The following is a 14,177-nucleotide window of genomic DNA, read 5'->3' as shown; positions in this document are numbered from 1 at the left end:
ATCTGACTTAGCAATTAGAGCTACAAAATAAATTCCTCTCTTAGAGGGTTGCCATCAGGTTTTACACTCATGAACCAAAGAGTTAATATGTTTAATTTAAAGGAACTCCTATAATCCAGTCGGAATAGTATGAAACTAGCCCCTCCTTCTAAAAGTGAAGGCGCATGGATGACCAGGAAGTTCTAGGAAGGGGAAATACAAGTGATCAAAGACATGCAAATTTAAGTAAGATATTACCAAAGTTAACAATGATGTGTCATCACATACGATTCAAGTGGAAGTGTAAACTACTGCCATTTTCTGGAAAGCACTTGAGCAGCCTCTGTTAACAGCTTTAAAATCCCTTTGGCTTGTGGGTGCTTGGGTGGCTCAGTCAGGTGTCCGACTCTTGATCTCAACTCGGTCTTGATCTCAGGGTCGTGAATTTAAGCCCCGCGCTTGGCTCCCTGCTGGGCCGGCTCCACACTAGGCGTGGGCTGTACTTAAGAAAAAAAAAGAAAAACCTTTTGGCTTGGAAACTCCTTTTTTTTTCTTTTTTAAGATTTTATTTATTTGAGAGAGAGTGCGTGCATGTGCTCGCATGAACCTCAGGGAGGAGCAGAGAGAGAGAGTGAGAAGCACACTCCCCGCTGAGCAGAGAGCCCGATGCAGGACTCCATCCCGGGACCCTGAGATCATGACCTGAGCCGAAGGCAGACGCTTAACCCCCTGTGCCACCCAGGTGCCCCTCGGAAACTCCACTTTTAAGAATTCTGAGAGTGTAAGGGATAAAGCAGTGGTGAGAGAAGTGGGCAAAGACAGAATGGGAGAGATTTATCATATTGCCACTTAGAGGGGCAAAATATTTAGAGCACAAATGCCCAGCAGTAGGGGAACGGATGAAACATAAATGGTATATCCACAGGAAAAAAGGCTTACAGTGGAATAGATTAATGTGGGTGATAAATCTAAAATAAAGCAAACAATATAAAATTACATACACAGATGAACACACACACACACACACACACACACATACACACATACACATATAAACACTTCTCACACATGCTCACACATACACGCACAGAAAACATCCCAGGAACTAAAACTCAAAAGGAGGAACCAAATTTTTAATAGATGCAGGGGTAATAAGCGATTATCTAATAATTTTCTGCACTTTAATTTTCTACAAGAAGAATTTAGTTCAGCATCAGAAGTTTATGATTATTAAAATTTTATTTAAAATGTAAAATAATAATACCAACTTCCATACATTTGTTTATGCCCTTTCTAAAAAAGTTCCTTGCTTTTCTTATATGGTTAAGAAATTATTAGTTACGACCTGCCTAATTATTATTAATTTGAGCTTACAATATTTCAAACAAGTTTGGGTAGAATGTTTTCTTTGCCCGGGAGTGTTTGTAAAAAATCAACAGCATAACAAAATTGGAGACTTAATATAAAATTACATAACACAGGAGTGCCTGGGTGGCTCAGTGGGTTAAAGCTTCTGCCTTCAGCTCAGGTCATGATCCCAGGGTCCTGGGATCAAGTCCCATATCAGGCTCTCTGCTCAGCAGGGAGCCTGCTTCCTCCTCTCTCTCTCTGCCTCTCTGCCTAATTGTGATCTCTGTCTGTCAAATAAATAAATAAAATCTTTTTTAAAAAATTACATAACACAAAATTTCAAGCCTATATAATAATTTCAGCATTATTTGCCTAGGGCATTAATAGTGCATTATTAATCATAGTAGCAACAAATTATACATATAGTGGTAGAAATAGGAAAGGGACAGATATTTACTAATATTCCCTTAATTCATTTATTCAAATATTTTTCAAGTGCTTACTGAATGGTAGGTGCTATTCTAGGGATGGGGACACAGTGGTGACCAAAAAGAACAAAATCCCTGCTTTTGAGAAAATGATCACGTTCTTGTAGATGTAGAATGGAAGACAGAGAATAAACATAATAAAAAAGGAAAATCGAAGATACTGTAGAAGGTTGGCTTTCTGCAGGGATAAAAACAACTGGTTAGAAAGACCAGGAATGCCAAGGCCTAGGGACAGAGAGAGAATAATTTTTAAAAACTAGTGTAGGTAAGCCTCACCACAGAGTTGACATTTGAGCAGAGACACAAAAGCTTGTTCCAGGGGGTTAATAACATGGCTATCTGGTGAGAAAGCTTTCCCGACAGAGGGCCCAGCTGGTTTGAAGGTCTGAAGTAGCGTGCCTGGCACGTTGGAGGAGCGGGGAAGAGGCCAATGTGGGCCAAAGTGGGCGAATGTGAAAGTCATAGCGTCTGAGGTCAGAGAGGGAAGGGCTGGAAGAGTGGGACTTGTGTAGGACTTAGTTTTGATTCTTGAAATGGGGAAATCACTTCACTTGAGTGAAGAAGTGACATGATCTGACCTAAATTTTTAGAAAATTGTTGGCTGGCTCATTGAAGTAGACCATAGAGAAGCAAGGGCAGAAGCAGAGACTAGTTAAGAGATTGGTACAGTTGTTCGCATTAGAGATGCCAGTGGCTTAGACTGCGGTGGGATCAGTGGAAGTGGGAAGAAATGGTCAGATTCTGGACGTGCTTTCTAAGAAAAAACCAATGGGATTTCCCTGATGCACTGGGTAAGGGTTGAAACGAGAAGTATCAAGGACTCCGGCATGCGTGTTCTAACAAGTGATGTATGTGGTTGCCATTCACTGAGATAGGAAAGACCATATGTAGGTTGGGGATGGGGTTAAGAGCTGGAGTTTGATGCGACATGACGAGATGAGATGAGTGCCTATATAAAGAAGCAGTTAGATATCATAGGCTGGCAGTCGGGTAGTTCTGAGCTGACCATGTGAGTGGGAGCCCTCAGCATGGAGACGACATATCAGGCCATGAGACTGGGTGAGATCTTCAAGCGGAGGGCAAGGGCTGAGCCTTGGGCCCCTTCATCTTCAGGTGTCAGGGAGAAGAGGACATCACATAGCAACTGATGGGGGACCACGAGTAGAAGAGCTAAGAGAAGACAAATGAAGGGAATGTTTCCAGACAGGAGGAGTTATCAACAAGGTGAAATGCCATTATGGGTCGAGTGAGCCATAGACCCAAAAGGCTGCCAGTGAAAGGCCAAGTGACAAGGAAGTCACTTGGTGACAGTTGTTTTGGTGGACCGTGGGGGCATAAACCCGCTTGGAGCAAGGTGAAGAGGGATTGGAAGGCAGCCAGCAGACAGTGTGTGTAGAAGTTTTTATGGGAGGAGGAAGCAAAAAACTGAGCAGTAGCCAGTAGCTAGTGGCCCCAGGCCTCAGCCCCTGGGCCTATAAGAAATCTAGTTGTAGATTGTTAGTAATGAAGAAGAAAATGAGGCTGGAGGAGAGAGAGGCTAGAGTGATGCCCCAGAGCAGGGGAGAGCAGGATGGTTCCATGTACTGTGGAGGGCTTGGCCCGAGGCAGGAGCACAGCAGGTCAGTTCTAGAAATGGTGAAGGAGCAGAACCCACAGCTGAGACATGGCTAGATAGGCCGGGGTCCTGGGAGTGAATGGTAAGTTTTCTTCTGTTTGCTTTACTTCAGCGTGAGGAGTTTTGGTTATTTGATTTTACCTTCGTGCCTTGAGATGATCGTGATAGAGAATTAGTGCACAAACACTAGAAGACTTCTGGAGGAAAAATCTGGTGTTGATAAGGGAAGCACATAGAGAACATGACAAGAACTTGTAATAGTCCCATAGGGAACATTTCCCAGAGCTGTTGGGAATGTGACAGGTTCTGTCCAGACACCACGAACTGAAAGTTGAGTTCTTACTTGCATCTTACGAGAATCTGATGAGATGTCAGGAGGTATGTAAGAAGGCACCATTGGAAGGGTGGGGGGCAGGAGGAAGGAAGGAAAAAGGCAGGAGGGAGGGAAGGCAGTCGAGAAGAAAAGGAAAGGAAGAAAAAGGAGAGCACGGGGAGGACTGACGTTCTTTTCCCTTTCTGCTCTAGAACTCTGGAGAAGATTGTGACACTGAAAATGTTCATCACTCAGCTGAGCCTGGTGGTGTTTGATGACCTGACCCACCACAGAGTGTCCTCTGAGCTCCTGAGACTCACGCTGGACAGTGTTTTCCTGCACGTGACCCCCCTGGCCAGTGCCCTGCCTGGGGAAGAGGTGGCCGCCGCCCCCGGCCAGCTTCACTGTGTGGAGGTCTGCTGCGGGGACCTGCAGCTGGACAACCAGCTGTACAACAAGTCCAATTTCCACTTTGCCGTGTTGGTCTGCCAGGGGGAGAAGACGGAGCCGGTGCCGTGCTCCCGGATGCAGAGCCTCCTTGTGCCCAGCAGAGACCTGGAGGAGTACAAGAAGAACTGTTTTATCAGACTCAGCCTCACCCTCGCCGAGGGCAAGAGCTGCTTCTTTGAGGACATCAACGAGTTCCGTTTCGAACTGAAACCCGCCCGCTTATATGTGGAGGACACGTTCGTTTACTACATCAAAACGCTGTTCGAGACCTACCTTCCCGAGGGCTCCCTGGCGGCGCCCCCCACAGGCCCGCGAGTCGGCAGGCAGGGGCTGCCCGCGCAGGTGGGCCAGCACGCCCGGGCCCTGGCGCACCCCGTCAAGCTGCGGAGGCTGCTGATCCAGCCCGTGAGTCTCCTCGTCAGCATCCACGCTTCCCTCAAGCTGTACATAGCGTCTGACCACACGCCGCTGGCCTTCTCGGTGTTTGAGCGCGGCCCGGTCTTCACCACGGCCCGCCAGCTGGTCCACGCCCTGGCCATGCACTACGCCGCGGGCGCGCTTTTCCGAGCAGGTGAGGCTGCGGTGAGCCAGAGCCCCGGGGGGAAGGAACCGCTTGGGGGTGCTTTCCGACCTCGGACCCCGGGGAGCAATACGGCGGGAAGGAAGAGTGCGGGCTTGGCGCTTAGTCAGCGCTGGATGGACATCCACACTCTGCCCCGCACTTAAGAAACACTCAAGCGACCAGGAGCGTCGATATTAGCTGTTAGGTTACTTAGAACTTTAATGCCTCGTAGCAGATACCTCCTCGCAGCTCCCTGCAGTACAAGGCTCAGGGTGAGCGCACTACTGTGGTCGGGAAAACTAGCCCAGGCCTCAGCCCCTGGGCCTAGAAGAAACCCACTGGAAGGTTGTTAGCCTCCTCATTAGAGCCCATGAATAGCCATAGGTGAGAAATTCAGAGGATTTGTATGTCCCTAAGATGCACAAAGAGCCTTCAACGCATCTGGCCTGTGTAGACAGATCGCAAAAGAAAGCGGGTGGTGTCTCAGCTTCTCCACAGACCTTAGATGGAAAAGTCGGCGGGGGTTGAATATGTATACATAAGGTAGATTGGCGAGTACTATGTGCTGGTAGAGTGCAGGGGACGGAGTGGTCTGAGAACGCCTAAATTCACTCCAGTACGGTTTCAGTGTGATTATCCAGCCCCTTATGTTCCCAGGAATTCAAGCAACAAACCCCAACCAGAGTTGGTCTTGTGGGTTCTTCCTAGCAATGAACAGGACAGCCTTCCTTTCAGAGAATAACAAAGGAAAGAACATTTATCACATTGTACTTGGTGAAAGCATTCCCATATAAGCTAACATTGTAGCAGTAAATGACCCATGTTGTTGCCAGACTGGGGAGATTACATTTTCTCTGTAATGAAATTCACAGAGTTAATAAGGTTACCCAGAAGTTCTTAACTGAAAATGACAAGATCGGGGGAGGGCCCTGCTGGGACTATTGTTTTGATAGCTTGCACAACAATGAAGAAAATATTTCTCTCTTGCTAAGAAATCATTTAAAAATAAGCAGTTAACATTTCACATTTAATAGATGGGTATATTTATAAACAATTCCAGAAACTTAACCTTTCGGGCAGTTTTTGCTTTTAACATGAGAAGCAGGCACGTAAGTTACTGGGCTCTGATCTGGAGCCTGCAGAGGACTAAGGCTCCCGTCAGGCCACCAGGTAACTCTAAGGTGTGGGGAGTACCCGTGTAGGTAATGAACTGGCAGAGAAACTCCCAACTGTGGCACCAAGGAGCCATGTCCCTGCAGCCTGTGAGCTAAAAACGCTCTCTGTTTTGTTTTTTGTTCTTAATGAGCTTTCACAAGAACATTCTGTTTGGATTTTTTGTAATCCACCTAAAATCCTCTAAGCTGTTGTCCCAACCTCATTATACACTGGGACAAGAAATTCTAATACAGAGGGCCAAGTTTTTAGAGCCTGTTGGGAATTCTGTCACTAAAAACCTACAGGCAAAGTGAGAAGATGGTAGGAGGTTACCAGTGCCCCAGTAGAAGGGCATTCAAGAGAATGTACTAGCATTCTTGCAGAGGAAGGAGGGAGGGTTGGCCTGGGGATGAGCAAGTTGCAGCTGCATTGCAGTGGGGCAGGACTCACCCATTGAACTTGCCTAGAAGGTTCCTGCCTGGGATGGTCGAAATACCCTGACCTCATTTCTAGGGAAGTTTGTGGATTCACCTTGAAAAGGTTTTAAAAATAAATTAGAAGTAGATATGAGTAGCCCTATTCGAAGGAAAGCATGTGGGCTTTCTAATTTCCTGGGGCTTCTCTACACCCAAGTCTCAAACTGATGGGAAGTCAGACAGATAATTTTTTTCAACAAAGTTTTCAAACGAATAAGCAAGAGATATATTGGCTTTTGGAGGAAAATAAAGAAGGAGTTCCCTCGGATACTTACTGTCCTTTTCTGGCTAGTTCAGATGCCTCTGAGAAGTACCTAGTGTCCACACATAGCCCTCCTGTCAGGCCATGTTCCTGACCCAGGAGGGTCACCCCACACCCCACACCCCACACCCCGCCTTCCAGTAGCTTGGTGGAGGGCAGCGGTGAGCGGTGAGCCTGGGTGGTATCTCTTCATGCAGGGCCTGCTACACTGGTCTGTGTAGATGGTCTTTGCTTAACAACAGCCTACATACTCTCCTTTCCTTATCTGTGAGTGTGAAATCTATGGAGAGGAGAATAAGATGTTTCTAGACCAATTTGCTGCCTGCAGGTGGAACCTTATAACTATCCCAGACCAAAGGGAGTCTGCTGTTTCTTTACCTACAGAGAGAGCCCTCCAAGGAACTGTATTCCACAAGCCTCCCTGATACCCTGCCTCCTCACTGCAGCCTGGGCTCACGGAGGGTGGGCGGGCTGTGCAATCAGGGAAACCTGGGTTGGAGACCCAGCCCCCGTGTCTCAGCAGCGGGAAATTGCGAACAGTTGAGCCACACTTGCCTCCTCGTCCCGCCTGGAGAAAGTGGAAGTGGAGACAGGTTAACACGGTGTCAGATTCATCTCTGTCCCCTCCGCCTGCTATCCCTGACCCCCAGGGAGAGGTTCAGTCATTAGCTCCTCTGAATTTATGTAAAGGGAGGTAATAGTACTTCACGCGCACAGTTGCTGGGCACCTTAAATAAGCTGAATGTCTGATACCCACAGGCTGGCCCTTTATAGTCCACATCTCTGGAAGTGATTCCCTCATGTCATCCTCCTAGTGTCCCAGAGAAGAGAAGTAGGCTCCCAAATTTAAGACCGTCCCTCTCTGTCTAGAGGCTGGGCCTAGAAACCGTCAGGGCTCTGCCTTGCTTCTTGCAGCCATACCTTCCCGAGCCTCTGGGACTAGTGACTTGACTTAGGGTCTGTCCCAGGCTTGTCCTCCAAGAACCTGCTGCTGAGGCAGGATTGGCTCCCACACAAGTCCCGGCCCCACGGCCTCCCCATGAGAGCGCTCTCAGCCCCAGGCTGGGGCGCCTGTGGTTCCCCGAGGAAGTCCCCTATCTAGAATCCTGCACTTAGCCTTTGGCCTTGCCTGAACCTCCAGTACCCCCTGCCCCCCGTCGTGAGCACGATGAGCCCCCCTCCCCGGGGAGGAAGGTGAAGGGAAGCCGCTGCCGGAGCTGCCAGAGTTCACACCACAGCCCCATTCCCACGAGGCAGCAGACACCACAATCAGGCCACTGAGCAGGCCAGCCCCTGGCAGCCCCTCCCCCCCCCCCCCCCCCCCCCCCCCGCTCGAATAGGAAACCAGATCCAAAGCTCCCCTCCCTGGACCCTGGAAGGGAACACTCCCCTCTCGCTAACCTAATCAGTATGTCCATGTCACCGGTGTTTACACAACTGAAGCTGGGGCTGAAGGGGACACGTTTGTCTGGCTCCAGCTCAGCTCCAAAGGGAAGCACTCAGCTTGGTAGGATTGGGGAAGATTAAAAATAACTCCTCCATCCTTGTCAGAACTTTGCCTCTCCTTTCCGACACCCCATTTAGCATCTGCTTCCTCCCCTGACCAGACCAGACCTCCTCCTCCTCCTCCCGGTGCCTCCGCTGCCCTGAGGTGGTTTTAAAGATAACTTCCCAGCCTGCAAACACCTGCACCCTAAGAGACCCCCTTTCCTTCTGGTGGGGTGTGGGGGGCGTGTGTGTCCCCTTGTACACAGGTCCCTTTTAGCAGGAATACGGGAGGCTCAGGCAAGGAAGTCAGAGTAAAGCTATTTGCTAGGCTGCCAAAAGGATCACTTTGATTTATAAAGTATGAAAGCTTGCCATTTATGAATTCACAGTGAATGAGTTATTTCCCATATTTTGCTCCAGAGGAGCTTATTACATTCTCAATTCCAGTGTGAAAAATGAATTGCAGGGAAAATGGGTCACTTTTCCCAAATGTTCAAAGTGCTGTATTTAAGGTTTCAGTAACCCCTTCCCTTTGGTCCCTCACAGGCTGGGTAGTTGGATCTCTGGAAATCCTCGGCAGCCCCGCAAGTTTGGTGCGAAGCATCGGGAATGGAATCGCCGACTTCTTTAGGCTTCCGTATGAGGGGCTGACCAGAGGCCCGGGAGCCTTTGTGAGTGGCGTTTCCAGAGGGACAACATCCTTTGTAAAGCACATTTCCAAAGGTAGCTGTTTCAGTTCCTTTTCATAATGCCTCATTTTCATTCCTTCCCTTATTTTTTACATTTTAAAGAACACGTTGACGTTTTTGGTGTGTGAAGGGTGCCTCTACCTTTGTTGGGCCTGTTAGGGTGCAGTGAACTGTTGCATTTTTCACAGAGCTTACACAGAATGTCTTATGTTTTAAACAGATCGCTATTTGCCTGCAGTGTGTGAAAATGTTTCAGAAACTTCAGAATTTTAAACCTCCCATTGGGAAAACAAGGATTGGCTCAACTGTTATTCCATGTGATAAATACAGAAATATTAAAGGTGTTCAGGACTTCTGCTAAACATCAGAAACCCTACACTGTGTTGCCTCATCATTTTTTTTTCATGTAGATACAGTTGTCATAACTTTCGGAAGGATATGGATACATTTTGACATGGAAAGGGCTTTGGAGGTGAACAGGCAGCTCTCCGCCAGCAGGCCACATCAACAGTGCCATCTTGTGGCCCAGACGGTCCGTCAGGCACAGAAACCAAAGTGCTGCCCACATGAAGGGGCATGTTTTTGTTTTATCCGTGTGTGCCTGACGATATTTTGGTCAGGCTGGCAGTGACTCGGGAACTAACAAGGGCCATCTGAGTCCCCTTTTCTTCTCAGCAGGAGGCAGGGAAAACAGGGCAAAGGGCTTCTTCCCCATAAAAGGCTTTTTAATGTCAACAGTGCTGCAACTCTGTGATGAGTGGGCAGGTTATAGAAGTCTCTGGAAGGCTCAAAAGAAGAGGAGCTTGAAATATGAGCACCCATCCTCCTTGGAGGGGGGCACTGGCAAGGCGAACTCATGAGCGTCAACCGAGTTGTGTGGACAAGGACAGGCCCACTCCCCCAGGCCCCAGCCCTCCGGGAGGCCTGCGAGCTGAGAGCTGGAGGAACTCACAGATGAGTCACTGGTGGATTTCTCACTCCTGACACTTGAATCTTTGTGGTTCCGATGTTTTTATTTTCAAATAAGACACCCAACACCTGCTAAATTGAACCCCGTGGTAATTTTAGCATAGTGACTCACTGAATGTTTTTTTTACACTTGTTCTCTCCTTCTCTTAGCAAAAATCCGTTTCGGTTTTTTGGTATCTGTGTGTGTGCATGGACTTTTTAGATTGCTGGTAAAGATGCAGCTGCAAAAGTGACATCCTCTGTGTCTTCCTACAGCTCGGTGACCACTAGTGAAGGCGCTCATTCGCCAGTTTCAGGATCTGTCCATTTCAGTCTTGCCTAACTGAGATCTCCGCAGACTCATTTAGAGGGTTGGGGACTGTTTTAAGCAAGTTGCTGAGATAGCCATTCTCGGGAAAACCAGACAAAATCATGGCTTTCGCATGATTTATTTCCTTTAGTGTTCTCACTTTTTCCAGCTAAAATCCTGACACTCAAAACTGCACATCTTGTCTGTGGCCTGATCACTGGTTTCTCAGAATGTCAAATGATAAAAGTTTAATGTCATCCTTTGCACTAAGGAGGGAATACGTTTTATTCCTAAGTAGAAATGTTTCTTTACAGTCTGTCTCGGATTCAGCAATGTAACCTTAACCTTTAAAATCAGAGCAAAGTTTAACCTTCAACACTGGGCCTCAAGGAGGACTTCAAAACTGTGTTAGCCAAGCATTGACAATCCCACCATAATGATGGCAGTTTCATCTGAAACTCAGGGCATTTTTCTGGCAACAGAGATTCTTATCCTACCCCTTTTGAGGTGTGCCATCACCCTTATAAACAAGTGTTCATCTTCACCTCAGTTTTTTAAAGATTTTATTTTTAAGTAAACTCTACACTCAAACTCACAACCCCAAGACCACGAGCCGCACGCTCTGAGCCAGCCAGGCGCCCCTTCACCTCGTTTCCTTAAGGCTCTTGCTTCGAGCTGCCCAGAGGAAGCTGCCATCACTCACCACCTGGGCATGTCAAGAAGGCATAGATGCACTTCTACTGCTCCCCCCAGCCCTTTGGGGAACCACTCCCGGGGGGGGTCCACCAGATTGGTGACCAGGCCAACCCGTGTTCCCTTGTGCCCTCAGGTACCCTCACCTCCATCACCAACCTGGCCACAAGCCTGGCACGGAACATGGACCGCCTCTCGCTAGACGAGGAGCACTACAACCGGCAGGAGGAGTGGCGGCGGCAGCTCCCCGAGAGCCTGGGCGAGGGGCTCCGGCAGGGCCTGTCCCGGCTGGGCATCAGCCTGCTTGGTAAGGGGCTACAGGAACCCACGCTGGATAGGGAGGGTGGTTGTGAAGCCTACATCCTTTCTGCAGACAAGGCTGAGGCTCGTGGTAGCTGGGGGCGGGGGAGGGGGGTGGGTGGTTGAGGCACGCTGGCACAGGGCCTCTATCCCAGAGCCCTTGTGCAACTCTGAGAGGAAGGCCCACCTGCACAAATGCCCACGCTCTGCCCTCCCTTGCTTCTGGTAGGAAACCCATCCCTGTCCTCAGGGCGGGTCTCCAGAGAGCCTCATGCCAGAGGAGGCGCCCTGAGCATTGGGTGGCGCGGGGCAGGGGGCAGGGGTTGGGGGGGTGTCCGCATGGGGACAGCAGCTCAGGGCCTGTGGCTTGTGAAAGTGAGTAACGGGCTGCCAGCCTTCTGAGCCCCCGTCCCCTACCCCTACCACATCCTCCAGATGCTCTCACCTTTGTTTGAGAAGCTCTCAAGCAACGTGCAAATGTCCTGTAAACTTCAGCAAGGAGCCCACTTTCGCCTTTTATTTTCTTTTGAGAGTGCCGGCTAGTCCCGACTCAGAGTAATTACAGTTGTCAAGCGGCCAGATGGTATAGTTCGAAGTGAAGATGGCTGCGGGTATTTCCAAATACTACAAATGTTCAAAAAATAAGCTGCTTTGGAAAACTCTATAAAAAGGAAGCTTCAGAGCTGAGATTTTGCAGAGCAGGATTTTCAAGGGTATCTTTTGTTTATTTGTTTGCGAAGGAATTTAAAACTGTATTGCTTGGCAGCCTGCCTGCTCACATTGGAAGGAGTGTGCATCTCCTGCAGATCAAAGTACCCCAGAGCAGGGAGAGCAGAGGTCAGAGAAGATGAGCTTGAAAGGATTTGCGCTCTCTAGCTTGCGCTGCTAGCCACAGCTCTCAACTCGCAGCATAGCCAACTGAGGCTCTGGAAGGAAGTAGTAAGATGTTAAGATGTTATAAGCTCAGGTTAAGTTCATAGAAATTGTTTAAGTCATAACATTCTGTGGTGATGCGTGGAAACTGAGAGCTTATGACCTGGGATGGAACTGCGGGGTAGAGGAATGGTCTGGAAGGCCAGGGGAAGGCGTGGGAGTGGACCACATTCTGTAAGAGCCAGCAGATCCCAGGCTAGGGTGTCCAGGTCCTTTGTGACCTCAGGCACGTTCTTACCTTCTCTGAACCTGGCTTTCTCCTTTGTAAATTGGGGCTGGTGATAACATTATTAGAGGTAATAATACTGGTCTGTCATGGGCCCCGTGTAGGGTCTGTGTTTGGTAAACAGCACTGCTCACGCCATGCCTTCTTCTCTGGGCAGAAGAGCTTCCTTTCCTCCATGCAAGCTCTTTTTGGAGTTGACAGGCTCAGCAGAGTAGACCTGAGCTGGCTGGCCTCTGGCTATGTCTGTTCCAACCAGGGTTCTCTTCCACACAGAGATGCCCTCACCCGCCACCCAGTTGCCACTGTTGTAAATCGTGCCTGACGGTAGAAACCTGTTACAGGAGGAGCCATGATCCTCCCATCGTGTTGTCATACTTTTTAATATGGCGCCCACTGTTAACCAGGCTAGAGGGTCCTAAAACTTGGATCTCTGCGGTAGTCACTCCTTATACAACATCATCTGTGCAAGGGACTTATTTCGTCTGTAAAACCTCAGTGCACTTGCGGTCTTTCTGCCTCTCTGGTCATTTACAAAAACTCAGGGGTTCTGTGGATGACCTAAATCCACATGGGTTCTGTGGATGACCTAAATCCATGACTGCCCCTGTCACCCGTGGCCTAACCCTGGGCCCCCACGGAGCACCGCCTCCAACAGCACGCCCTGAGCCACGTGCCCATTTCTGTGCCCCTCAGATGGGTTAGTTCTCAGTGGGCATCTCAGAGCTGGCTCAAACCCACTTCCTTCCCTCTCAGAACACTCTGTGTCCCACTTAATCCCTGGCTTATCTCAAAACGTCCTGTCCTGGAACTACCTGATGTGGGGCAGGAAGACAAGAGAAGGAGTAGCACCGATCAAGTCCCCTCACCTGGAAAAGCATAGCTTTATCACCATTTAATTTATCCCCCAGATATGGTATTTAAAACTGCTAAATGCAATTAGGTGCCTGGTTGACGTTAGAGCTGTTATCATATTGTTTGAAAACCATGCTCAGTGGAATAAAAATATTACTTCCTCAGTTTCCTCCTCTATGAGAAATATTAACAACACAGCTAGTGAAAATGTGTCTCAAGAACACTTCAGCATTGACAAAGCGTTTTCATGGGTGTCATCTCATTTGATCTACAAACCCAGGCATGGATGTGAGGGGGAGTGACTCGCCCTGGCCAGACCTCCACCAGGACAAGAGCCTGGGCTTTTCCTCCTGTCCCCCAGCCTGGAGGGCTCCGAGCCTGGAAACAATCAGGATGTGGGGAGACAGAACAATTGAAGGTTCCAGGGTAGGAAAAACACATTTCCCCCAAATGTTTATGGGATTGGTGGGCCTTCTTGCCTCTGTTTTGCTCTCGTGGGGACACTGTGGAGTGTTAGGAGGTGCTTGAGAAATCAAAGGGAGCCTTCATCCGCCATGCCCAGCCGCATCGCCCCGAGTCAGCGGCGAAGCAGTGTTGGCTGGCCCAGAGATGCCGCCGAGGCTCTGCGATGAGCCTCCCCCACAGTTTTGAGGAAGCAGTGGCTTTGGGGAAAATTCTGTTTAGCCTGAAGAATTGGTACGAAGGCTTTCCCACATCTATCAGAACTGTTCCCCCAGACATCCCCCTTTCTGCTGTACCCTGGAGCCTGTGCCGAGCGAGGATGTGAGCTCTGTGTCGCTGTCACACTCCATGTTCCCTCCCAGATGTGACTTCTCTCTCGTGAATACCAAAGGCAAGATGTCAGCCCTCACCTCTCTGATCGCCCTCCTGGGCTGCTGCCTGATGTGTGAAGCATCGCTAGACTTCCGGTACCCACACCCTCGGTCTCCACAGCCACTCTCGGTGTGCCGTGCGGAACCCCCACAAAATGGGCCTCTACCAGGTGCATCAGGACGTTCTTCCTGGAGTGAGAGAGCGAGCAAGCGAGCCAGGCACCAAGACGCAGCCTTTTTGAGCCGTTCTGCTGC

At 49.2% G+C, this 14,177-nt stretch overlaps 1 protein-coding gene across 1 annotated transcript in view; it reads left to right on the top strand.

The window, feature by feature from the left end:
- The window catches only part of VPS13B (vacuolar protein sorting 13 homolog B), a 611,735-nt gene that overhangs the window by 585,988 nt on the left and 11,570 nt on the right, over positions 1-14,177 (top strand). Inside the window, exons 47-49 of the mRNA XM_080801635.1 lie at positions 3,958-4,766; positions 8,685-8,861; positions 10,915-11,085. Of these exons, the coding sequence (XP_080657761.1) occupies positions 3,958-4,766; positions 8,685-8,861; positions 10,915-11,085 (1,157 nt within the window). The remainder of the gene's footprint in view (positions 1-3,957; positions 4,767-8,684; positions 8,862-10,914; positions 11,086-14,177) is intronic.

The sequence above is a fragment of the Martes martes genome (genome assembly GCF_963455335.1).
Source record: "Martes martes genome assembly, chromosome: 4".
Lineage (NCBI taxonomy): Eukaryota > Metazoa > Chordata > Mammalia > Carnivora > Mustelidae > Martes > Martes martes.
Note: the sequence above shows the minus strand (reverse complement) of the source record. Positions and strands in the feature narration are given on the sequence as shown.